The sequence below is a fragment of the Patagioenas fasciata genome, chromosome 1, assembly GCF_037038585.1.
Source record: "Patagioenas fasciata isolate bPatFas1 chromosome 1, bPatFas1.hap1, whole genome shotgun sequence".
NCBI lineage: Eukaryota > Metazoa > Chordata > Aves > Columbiformes > Columbidae > Patagioenas > Patagioenas fasciata.
Window position 1 is genome coordinate 87,414,252 of NC_092520.1, and position 12,602 is coordinate 87,426,853.

The 12,602-nt window shown below is 34.4% G+C and overlaps 1 protein-coding gene across 3 annotated transcripts in view; it reads left to right on the plus strand.

Moving 5' to 3' along the window:
* NCAM2 (neural cell adhesion molecule 2) overlaps positions 1–12,602 on the plus strand; it is a 295,266-nt gene that overhangs the window by 239,544 nt on the left and 43,120 nt on the right. For all 3 annotated transcript variants that reach the window (XR_011739702.1, XM_065843953.2, XM_071810071.1), the window contains exons 13-14: positions 7,392–7,511; positions 9,331–9,452. Coding sequence is in view for 2 of the 3 variants with exons in the window: in XM_065843953.2 (XP_065700025.1) it covers positions 7,392–7,511; positions 9,331–9,452 (242 nt within the window). In the remaining variant the exon portion in view is untranslated. The remainder of the gene's footprint in view (positions 1–7,391; positions 7,512–9,330; positions 9,453–12,602) is intronic.

Below are 12,602 nucleotides of genomic sequence, written 5' to 3' on the forward strand. Positions count from 1 at the left end.
TGCTCTCAAGGTAAGGAAGTTTCTCCTCATATTCAGATGGAACCTCCTGTGCTTCAGTCTGTGCCTGTTACCTCTCATCCTATCATTGGGCACCACTGAAAGGAGTCTGGTCCCATCCTCTTGACACCCAGTTTATAAGCATTGATGAGATCCTTTCTCAGCCTCTCTTCATAAGAAAGGTGCTCTAGGCTCCTAATTGTCTTCATAGCCTGCACTGGATTCCCTCCAGTAATTCCTTGTCCCTCTTAAACTGGGGAGCCCAGAACTGGACACAGTACACCAGATGCGGCCTCGCCAGGCCAGAGTAGAGGGAGAGAATAACCTCCCTCGACCTGCTGGTTACACTCTTCTTAATGCACCCCAGGATACCATTGGCCTTCTTGGCCACAAGGGCACGTTGTTGACTCATGGTCAACACGTTGTTGACCAGAATTCCCAAGTCCTTTCCAGCTTTCCACCTTTCCTGCTTTCCAGCAGGTCTGATCTTAACCTGTACAGGTACCTGGGGCTGTTCCTCCCCAGGTGTAGAACCCTACACCTTACCCTTGTTGAACATCATTAGGTTCTTCTCTGCCCAGTCCTCCAGCCTGTGCAGGTCTTGCTGAGTGGCAGCACAGCCTTTTGGTGTGTCAGCCCTTCCTCCCAGTTTGGTATCATCATCAAACTTGCTGAGAGTGCACTCAGTCTCTTCATCCAGGTCATTGATGAAGAGATTGAACACAGCTGAACCTAATACTGACCCCTGGGGAATCCCACTAACTACAGACCTCCAACCAGATGATGCACTGTTGATCACCACCCTTTGAGTTCTACCATCCAGCCACTTCATGATCCATCCCACTGTGCATTCATCTAGTCCTCACTTCCCGAACTTGCCTAGGAAGATGTTGTGAGAGATAATGTCTAAAGCCTTGCTGAAGTCAAGGTAGACAATGTCCACTGCTCTGTCCTTGTCCACCCAGCCAGTCATACCATCATAGAAGGCTATCAGGTTGGTCAATAATGATTGCCCTTTGGTGAACCCATGCTGACTACTGATAACCTTCTTTTCCTCCATTTTCTTGGGTCGTCTTTCTTGCCATTTTTGAAGACTGGAGTGACACTGGCTTTCTTCCAGTCCTCAGGCATCTCTCCTGTTCTCCAAGAGCTTTCGAAGATGATTAAGAGTGGCTTTGCAATAACTGTGTGTTTGAAAAATAAATTTCATTTTATTGATAAGAACCAAAATCTACAACAGCTAGATCCTAGTTGCACAGGATTTTTTGTAGGATAAGAGGCTAATCAGTACAAGTGGCAGAATTTGTTCATAAAATATTCTGTGTTGTTGCCAAATAGATACAACACAGAAATTTAAAGAAGATATCATGATATTATGGGCTTTTATGCGAGTACAAGTATCTTTTAAAAGCCTATAGCCTAAAAAATATTATATACAATTAATAATTTTTCATTTTCTTAACACTAATTTGTGTAAATTAATTATTTGATATACACTTCATGCAAGTATGTCTCTGTTTTGTGTAAGAACATGGGGACAGTTTACTTGTACAATAATACATCTCAGTAAATTGCTTTCCTTCCAGGAATGTTTCTTCTAGGATTTGATTTTTTTTTTTTTTTTTTTTTTTGTCTAAACTGTGTGCTATGCTGTGAGTTAGAATAAATACAGGTTGAATTAAGGTTTCTTTTTAAATAAATAAACTAGAAAATGAAATTCTAAAGAAAACCTATTTATTGTTTCATCCTGAGTATGTTAAATGACAAACCTCATCTTCTGGATTCATGCTGATTCAATATATTATAAACCGTTGTCAATCCAAAAATTTACTCTTTTCTCAGGAGTTTTTGATTACGCTCTTGCTTGCTTTGTTTTCATTAATTTAAAGCACTGTAAATTTTATAACTATAATTGTACCAAAATTACTTAGTATTTTCTTATTAATTGTATTTCAATAAAAATAGGTATCGAAGATAATCCCCTGAATGACTGTAGGGTGCTAATGCTGCTTCTGTTTTTGTTTGTATACCTGACATCTCAGAATCCTACCCAATAAAAATGAAAATTAAATCTATTGAGAAAAGGAGCTTAGCAGGGTAATTATGTTTTGCAGGGTGTACACAAAATATTAAAGTAGTTTTTGCCAAGTGCATTTTTTATATCAACTGCTGAAAGGTATTTTATAAGGGAATTATTCATGTTAGTGAAGATTATGTTATATTAATTATACCTGATCTACCACACTATATATCTTTATTCACAGCTGATCTTTTTATTCACCACTAATTAAGCCACTACAACTTTTATTCCAGAATAATGCAATAATTATACATGATAGTGCAAAGAATGATGGAAATTCCTGACAGAGCCATTATCTCTGATTTTTAAAATGGTTGCATTTTTTTTTCTGAGTATTTAGTTTAGGGAATGACTTAAGGCTTGATCCTGTCTCTGTATATATTAATGAAAGCTATGCCAATGATTTTACTACCATTATATTTTTCATAGAATATGCAACTTGAAATACTGCCAGTATTAAAGTTCATTTATTCGTGTTAGTTGAATTCTGACATTATAGGCAGATGCTTGAATCAGTATTTATGAAATTAATGGTTATTTGGGCAAGGCAGACAGATAGAACTGAGACAGTGTGACTGTTTCTGCATATGAATAAACATTTTGCTGATTGTGTAACAAGATCCTTTTTTGTTTTCCTGAATTTCTCCTCTGTGGCAATTTCTAACTTCACTTTGTCAGCCCTTTTGTGAGCTAACTCTGTAAGTCTCAGCTAGAAAGAGAATGTTATACTCTTCCTCTTATTGTGCAAAAATAGATTAAACAAAACCATGTTGCTCATTCCAGGCAGACAGAGGTTTTGGGAGAAGTTCCTCGGATTGTGTGACATCTACAAAACTGAGATATTTGTACAGAATCTTAATCCTGTGCTACCGTAGTTTCCTCACCGTTCTCCTCACATGTCCTACTACCATAAGTTCCTCATTGCTATCTTCCTGTGTCTTTTCCTTCTGTCCTTAAAAGAGCATGATTCATTATCACAAAGAGAAACCTGTTTAAGCTTCATAAAATTGCTATTCATTTTTCCTGTGAAAGAGATTCACTCATTTCCAGGGGACTCAGTTCTTCCTTGAGAGCACTAAAAAAAATGAATGGAAGGTGTAGCAAAATACTGCTAAATCAAAACACTCCAGTTATTAACCTTCACTGTATTCAATCTGCATTCAGTCTTCATAAGAAAAGAGATTCAGACTAGAGGGAAATAAATAAATAAAGTCAGTCCTAAAATTTGTAATGCTTCTTTGACAGATATTTTGCATGGCTACCACTATCTGAAATATATATGAGTGCAAATGGTATTTCAGCAGTGATATATCTCAGATACTCTGTTTCAAAATAAACTTGTATCATACTTTATTTAGACCTAACGTCCTCAAGGAATTCCATTTGTAACTGGAAGAACGTTGTCCTATGTAACAGCTAACTCTCCAATGAGAACAATGAATTGACTTGATATTTCTGTTAATTAAGCTCACATAAGATCTACTTTGGGCATAATGTGTTGTAACCACACTATTAGTTCCCCTAACCTTCCTTGCTTTGGTGGTGGTTTATATAATGTATCACAGCCCTTAGAAGATTTCTGAGGTAGATTTTCTGTGGTGAAAGCCAATTTAATATGCCAGACATTTCTCCTCTCACTCTATTGTAATAAGGTTATAGAAACAACCTACCCCTGAACCTGAAAAGCAGCTGGTGATTTTTGGTTTTACTGGCTCAGATTTATGACACAATATTTTTCACAGCAAATGTCGAATGTTGTTTTCCTATGGTTCATCTAGATAGCAGCTAAAATTCTGCGATAATAAATTTAAATTTCTAGTTGAAATGCTTGTACTTTGTATTAGAAATAGTATGGAGTTCTGCATTTTTGTCTATCTATCTAATATATACTTTTGTATTTTTTTCTGTACTGTGTTCATTATTGAATGTTTTAGATTTGCTAGTAAATTAGAAGGTTCTGTATAATAAAAAATACGGAATTTATTTTTAGTGTTGCTTGAATTTTAGGATGGTCACACAACAGGTTAAACTGAATTTTGCTATGCAGTAAGTTTTAATTCTTTTTGGTTGTGTCTCTTTTTTAGATTCTGTCTAAAAAATTTAACAAAAAGAAAATGTTCCTTGAAAAACTGTAAAAAATATTTATATTTTTAAACTTTCTGTACAGTACATTAAGCCAAAAGCAAAGTAAATGATGACTTCTTGTGTCACAGTCTCCTCCAAGGGTACAATGTGATTTGAAGCCTTGCTGTCTATCTCACAAATGGCAAAGACAGCTTTTGTACATCATGTTAGCTGAGCCCAGCAATACCTGCAGAATTCGCAACAGAATCTTATGTTTTTTCTCCTTTGGAGTAGTTCTTTGAAGTCTGCTCCTCAATGTAACCAGTCGCTATGGAATAATCCCAGCAAAATCAATTAGTCAAATTGAATTCTTCTGATAAAGCATGCAGATACTGTGATTAGGAAGACACTATGAAAACAGAAGCAGGTAGTTAGGACAGGTAGAAAAAACTGAAAAATGTCAAATCATATTCTGAAAGAAGTAAAGACATTTTCAGTATATTTATGACTTGATATATGCCAATGAATATGCCAATAGTAGTGGACCAATTTTTTCACATTAATAAATTAGGAGTGAAAGTTCTATATTTCTTTCAGAATACTGTTTGAAATTTTACAGCTATTTACTTCTGCAGTCATTGAAAGCTATAATCAAAATATCTGTTGTGGCCAGCACTGTGAGCTATAGACTCTGTCAGTTGAGTGTCATTTGTATTGGAAAGATGAATAAGTTGATTTTATGCTTAAATGACAGATAAGTACCTTAAAATTAACTAGCTTATTAAATATACTTTTCCATTCTTAACATACTTCATACACTTAGGAAGCAGTGGAAGCTTTCACTTAGATTACTTTTAAGCCCTGCACTTTTGTTATATACTGCAGGACTGGTCCTTAAGCTTATTCAATTATTCTGAATGTTCTTTTGCAACCAGAGTATTTAAAGTATTCTGATCAAGAATGGTTCTTTTCTTTGTTTTACAGAAGGACACACTTATATTTTTTTTTCTTATATATAAAATATAGCCACATCATACCTTCACTGATACCAAGTGTTTTGAGTTTTTGAGGACATAGTATGGTATCAGATTCAGTTGGGTTAATTCCATAAATGTATTTGTAAGAGACGCTGTATCTGAACACATAGTGCCGTGCAGGAGTTTCTAAAGTAGACACTGATTATTTAAATACTCCATATATAAGTGATTTTATTCATTTAGATAGGCCCCAGGAGTTACTCAAGTGTTTATAGAATTGGATCCTTAGGTTTTATGTAGTTAACACATTTGTGTTTCTTTAAGTGTAGACTCATATTTATGCTTTTATGTTGTTTAAATTTTTAAAACATTTACAGTAACACTAATTTTGAATATGCCCTAAGGTTTATTTTCAGTGAAAGTATTCAGACTTGGAAAGTAATCATGACTGAAATACAAATCAAACAATGCTACTGCTTGGTTTAGGTTTTTAATTCAATCTTACCATAACTAAGTGTTGTATATCATAATCCTTCTCTTCTACAAATTCTGTTCTTATTCTCATGCTGGCACTTTTTTTTTTTCTTTTTTCATTGACATGGTGATACTTTATAGTTTGATGTTTGTAAATTTCATTAAAATCATAAAGTTAAAATGTGCTGGAAGACACACAATTCTACTGTTTTGTTTACAAGAAAGCAGTTATCATGTTTCAATGGTAAATTCATGCAAAGTGCTCATATAGGGTGTGAAATGTAAAAGTTACTGTTTTTCCAAAATTCATTAAATCCTTTTAGTTCCATATGTAATGGAACCTCTGTCTGCTGCAGAAGCTAAAGAAGTAGAAGTTCTAATAAATCTCACTCAAAAGGATAACAAAGAGTACTGCCAGAAATAATTATACTTTCATTAAATATATAACTTGAAAAGCAAACCTAAAGCAACTGTTAAGATACTGCTCTATCATGAAAAACCCATGGTCTCTAGAAACTGAGACTACTGGCTCTTTGTCAAGACATTACAATTCTATATACTTCTGTAAGGTAATACAGCCTCTGCTTTTCTGGGTAAGACAAACACTGATGTGCTTCAAATAGAGTCCATCCAATTGACATCCATTCCCCAGTATGAATTTGACATCTGGAGAGCTCACTGCAGAGCTTGCAAACAGCAAGCTGGCAATTGCTATAGAAACATGAAAAGGGAACTTTCTTGTAAAGGCAGGTTAAAGGTCCAAGAACTCTGTGTGGATAGAAGTTATCAAGTGCATATTCAACATCGCTATTAGTAAAATACAGTGCTATGGTAATATGTAATACTGCATTCCCATGAAGGATCCTGGAATCCCACATTTTGTTTCTAGATTTGTTGCTATGCATTACAACAATGGTATTCTCAGTGCTGTACAATATTCTGTTTGGAGAGTTTTTCCTCTTGTTTTCTGCTTCTAATAGCATCTCCAGGCAGAATCAAAGAGACAGGTTCAGACTGCATGAAAGATTGCTGCCAGGGATTCAGTCTTGATTGCTGAAAGCACCTCCTAAGTTCTAACCCATTTACTTCCCAAGTACTTTTTTGTTGTTGTTGTTATCACTTAATATGCATTTCTATCCCCTCCTCTTAAAAAATGTACAAACATTCCTAATTCACTTTGATGTTCTTAGTAGGTAACTCAGGACTCTTCCTTTGGTCATCATAACACCTTGTCATTTTAGGTCTTGAATACACGGTTGAACTGGCAGAGCAGAGCACCAGTAATTCACCACTAATGTGCACATTAACTGTCTCCAGGAATGTAGACAAAAGATGGTTGATACTGCTCTCCATGAGGGAAAAATCACAAGTAATGAACTGTATGAAAGTAGCTTGAATGAGCATCAGATGCCCGTTACCAGCTAGGAGAAAGGAGACTTCCATAATTTTTTGCCAGATTTGTGTCTCCTGTGTTCATAATCTGAACACAAGATATCAATTCCGATCAATGTCTTTAATTCTGGCCTCTGGATTCTGTAACACTGCGTATGGCTTCTGTAACACTGACATTAAATTCCATCAGAAGCATAATTTGCTCAGTCACAACAATTATTGCATGCAGAGGAAAAACAGGACTATTAGTACTCAACAACAAAGCTAAGCTTGGAACAACTGCTATTAGAAAATGGGACTCAAAGTTGCAAGTGAAGCAAAGAAATTATGAAATTGCCTTTTTTTTTTTTTTTTAATGTATTGCTTCATCAATTTTTTTTTTTCCCCATATTTTTTCTTTCCTTTAGCAATGGTTGTTCTCAGCAATTTGGAACCAAATACAACATATGAAATCAAAGTAGCTGCTGTAAATGGAAAAGGGCGAGGAGAGTATAGCAAAATCGAGGTGTTTCAGACCCTACCTGTCCGTGAGTAATACTTGTGCTATTAAATGAAAATGTAAACGATTATTAGAACATTTTACCTCCACATCAGCTAATAATTTCAAGTATAATTCACTGTGAATGTTTTATATTATTACACTACTTCCCAGTGTATAACATCAGACTTTACATTGTTTCTCAGAAATCATGTTTTGTTCTTATTCAGGCAGACCAAGTAGTATGAATGAACTTAAATTGGAGAATTTATCCCATTATCTATATTTTTGAGACTTAGAAAAATCTTTGGTTTATATTTAAATGCATAAACCATGAAAGACATGTGATTAAGAACTTTTTCTCATTTACACCCAGGATCTTATAAACAACTGTGAGAAATGAATTGGCACTTTCCGGAGACATTTCTTCAGCAAACTATGATGCTACAGGTTTTGCAATTATCAAGCCTCAGACAGAAATCTTAAGCTATGCAAAAATAAGAATTGTTTTAACTGTGATTACATGCAAATGATAAATGCTACAAAACCAATTCTACATTTGAAGCAAACTTTATTTGCAAGAAATTCAAATTTAAATATTAAGAGCTAATGGTAATTCTCAAATTGCTTTCAAATAGAAACAATAATAAATAAATTAAACACAAAGGGAGAAGAAAAATAAAGAAACTACCAGATGACACTGTATAGTGCTCAAACAGATATACCAAAATACATCATCAACTATCACTAGACTAGTCTCTCATAAATCTGTTAAAACTGAACTGTTTTTTAAGTAGGGTGTTAGTATAGTTAAGAATATTTGCCTTAATGGAACAAACAATAAAAGCCACATGACTACAAAGAACACAAAATGTTTCCATTTCATTATATTCCTATTGATACATTTCTTCTGTCTAAAACCAGTAACGTGGCAGCTTTCAAATTTCTTTTTGATTAAAGCATATGCATATTCTAAATATATTGAATGACAGACAAAATAATTTGCTGTTATTCATATGGAACATTATGCCTGCTAGAAAAGTGACAGAAACTGATAGAAATTCTATGTATGTTAACTGAAGGAAAGCTAAGTAAATACTAAGTTAATATCTAAGTCAATTTATCTTTACTTTGATAAGGGATAAACACAAATATTACAAATATTTCTAAAGGAACTCTATTTCTCTGGGAGAATGCAAATTTACAGATATTTTGATGATAAGACACTTCAGTATGAAAACACACATTTATTTAGGATCTGATTTAAAACTTCTTAATAGGTATTGCATATAGAAATAATAATTAGTCTGTTTATTTCGATTAGCAAAGTGGCTTAAGCTGGCTATAAACCCTTCAATTGTACATTTAAGATTATTTTTATTCTTTCATTACAGAGAAAGTTGCTTTTGCTTTTGGAAATCTTATTATTTACATTTATTTTTCATATAGACTATTATAAAAATATCTAATTTTGCCTTTGCAAATTTATGGAAGAGTTAATTTACCTGATATCTGTACTACAATTTAGATCTCGCACATAGGACTAAAGCTCATGCTTAAGGAAGTTTTCCTGTAGCGATACTCCTAAACTTCAGTGTGAGTAGCAGCTTATATATGAAAGTGTCAAAAGTCAGAAAGTCTCAAAGAAATGAATAGTTCTTTCATACTTCTCATAATTTTGTTTCCTTGTGTGTGATAATTAATCTACTTTAGAACATACTTTAAGCAAAATATTTAACACAAGGATGTTCTGCAGTGCTTGGCAGGATCATGTTGATTTTAAAGATTTTGTTTGTCGACAAACTCCCAGCTGTAACTTAAGACTTACTGCTGAATTAGTATCTACTGGTTTTTTTTGCTTTGTTTAGGTGAGCCAAGCCCGCCTTCAATTCATGGACAACCAGGAAGTGGCAAGAGTTTTAAACTTAGCATAACTAAACAAGATGATGGAGGCGCACCCATTTTGGAATATATTGTCAAATACAGAAGTGTAAGTATTTCAGTGAATAGGTGGATTTTGCTTAATGATACGTGCTTTTAATATAAAGAGAGCTGTTGATATGATTTGAAATGTAACAAAATTTTTTGCGTACTACGAGGAGAAGATACAGTGTTATGTGTTGACTAAGCTGTTAATGCCAAATTCTTTTTAAAAAAAAAAAAAAAGGAAAGCAAAGCACCCTATTCTTCCTAAAGGTATAACTTTACATCTGGCTGAACAGGAGTCAGCAGTGTGCCCAAAAAGGCTAACAGCATCCTGGTGTGCATCAAGAATAGTGTGGCCAGCAGGACCACGAAAGTGATCATCCCCCTGTACTCAGTGCTGGTGAGGCCCCACTTCAAATCCTGTGTTCAGTTTCAGGCGCCTCAGTATAGGAAAGACATGGAGGTGCTGGAGAGAGTTCAGAGGAGGATGATGAGGCTCATGAGGTGTTTGGAGCACAAATCTGATGGGGAGTGGCTGAGGGAACTGAGGTTGTTTAGCCTAGAGAAAGGAGGCTAAGGAGAGGCCTTATCGCTCTTTACAGCTACCTAAAAGGAGGTTGTAGCATGGAGGGTGCTGGTCTCTTCTCCCAGGTAGCAAGTTATAAGACGAGAAAATCCCTCAAGTTACACCAGAGTAGATTCAGATTGGATATTAGGAAAAAATTCTTCGTGGAAGGGGTTGGAACAGGCTGCTCAGGGAAATGGTGGAGTTACCATCCCTGGAGGTGTTTAAAGGACTTGTAGATGTGTGGCACTTAGGGACATGGTTTAGAGGCAGACTTGGCAGTGTTAGGTTTACAGTTGGACCTGGTGATCTTAAAGGTCTTTTCCAACCTAAATAATGCTATGATTTTAACTGTAAGTTCATTGTGACAATAAAGCTATATTACCTGTTTTGTTACATAGTATATGAGAAACGTTTGTGTTCAGCTCTCAAAAGTGCAGAAAATTAGCAGACATTAAAGTTATGTAATTAAGGGTTGTTTGCACAACAAATTATTAACCTGTTAAAAATGCATCTGTATTGATAACATACTAGAGATAGAAAGATAAATTCCAGTGCTCTATATGCTTTTTTAAATGAGATTAGTTATCTGATCATTTTGCATTTTTTCTATCTTCCTAGATTCCAAGGCTCAGCTCCAAAAAGCTGAATAATTGACAAATTGTTAGGACTTTCTTGATTTTCAGTGTATATATCAGTTCTTCAACAGGCATCATGCAGTTTATTGGTCTTCTATCAGCTAGAGTCTGATTTGATGTTCTCTCACCAAATCTGGCAAGTTTAGAAAACAGGCTTTTCTGAACTGTGTATTTTATTTTTCTATAAAAAATAAAGTGTGCACATTTTTTTTTATTATTAAAGTAGCTAAAATATCCTTCCTTTCCTGATATACTATGCTTAGAAATGACTAGGTTGAAGAAGTAACTGTAGAGCTGGCAAAAGCAATGAATTTAACTTAAAAGTGTGCATTTTCTAATAACTACTTTGTGTGCTTTCAGGAAGGTTATACTACTTTTATCTAACTAGACCCAGCAAAAAGACATTTAGCAGAGTATAATAGCAGATTTACATGTCTTTTTTGAGAGTCTAAAAGAGATTGGTAATGTAACATCAAATATTTAAACATGTTAAACACAAGTTAGTGAAGACTGTAACAGAAATTGCAATCTTTGAGAAATTAAATGCAGAACTTGTTTTAGTGTTCCCAAAAATGAAAAGCAACTTCCTGAATTTGTAATAGTTCTTCTAACATTTTCTGATATTTCCTATAATGTAGCTGTTTGATCACAGTTCTGGGATTATCCAAGTGCTAAACCTGGCATGTAAAATGATTTTCCTAAGCTATGTATAACCAAAGAAGATCAGTATCTACAAATCAATTGATAAAAATGTGGTAGAGCTTTTTAGAGTAGCCCAAGGAAATAACAAGCCGTTATTCTGATATCACTGATCCCTAAATCTTAATTGACCTTGTTAAATGACTTTCAGTCCAGTGAGTACAGTTGGCATAAAATTAATTGTAAAGAAGTGACAGAGTAGTAAAATATGCAATACAAGATACAACAGAGTTTTGTGGGATTGAGCTTCCCAGTTAGATTATAATGCCTCTTAGAATTCAGAATTGAGACTATTAGAAAATCAACTGTTTACATATAATATATGCATGCAGTATATGGAATTTAACCACTTTCTGAGATTTAAGTAAGCTAAATGATTTTGGATCTGTCCTGAATATTTTTGGAAACCTGATTTTGATTTGGTGGTTTGACTAAGATACAATATTATAGTATAAAAAGATGACTTTCCGTGTGTATTGTTGAAATATAAATGTACAGTTTAAGCAGTAACTGGAAACTTAATAAGTTACAGAAGAAGATAGTTTTTACTTGGACCTCAAATCCATATCTCCTTAAGCTTCCACTTGAAAAAGCAATTTGACTGAATTAAAGGCATTCCTACAACAAAAAAGCACAATAATTTTTTTGCGCTTTAATCAGAATGAATGATGCTATTTAAAGTTCTTAATTATCTTTTGACGCCTTCTCTTCTATCTTCCCCATTGTTTGTATTTAATTAGCTTTCCTCTAACTCTTGGCAGCCTCATTACTAGCACCTGGACCAATGTATTTGCTTCCATATTTATAGCACATATTAGATAGCAAGCTTTTTCTTCTTTGTGTTTCGTAACAGCTTATGTCTTATTAGGTATAAGTTCCCCTTTATTGAAGTTTTATGGAATTGTGTGTTTGTTTCTTTGTTTGTTTTGTGGTGGGTGTTGTTTTGTGGTTTGTTTTGGTTTGTTTGTTTGTTTGTTTTTTAATTGGGAGAATGACAGCTTTTAAGATATAGCAATACTGTCTCCTGGTTTAGAGCTATTGGTAAATTTTTTCTGGAAATCACATGTTCATTCTGTCAAATATTGCTTTCCTAACATCAGTTTATTTATGTTATGGGCAAGAATTGCTTACTATAATCAGAAAATAAGAAACTTCATGTTTTCTTCTGTATTTCAGAGTAGGTACTATGCAATTTTTATAAGTAGCAGCCTCAAATTGATTCATGCTGTTGCACAAAGACAGTCAAGATGGTCTTATAAAGCTTCGCTGATAGAGTCTGAAGATGATGCCATACATTGGCTTCAAAGCTACC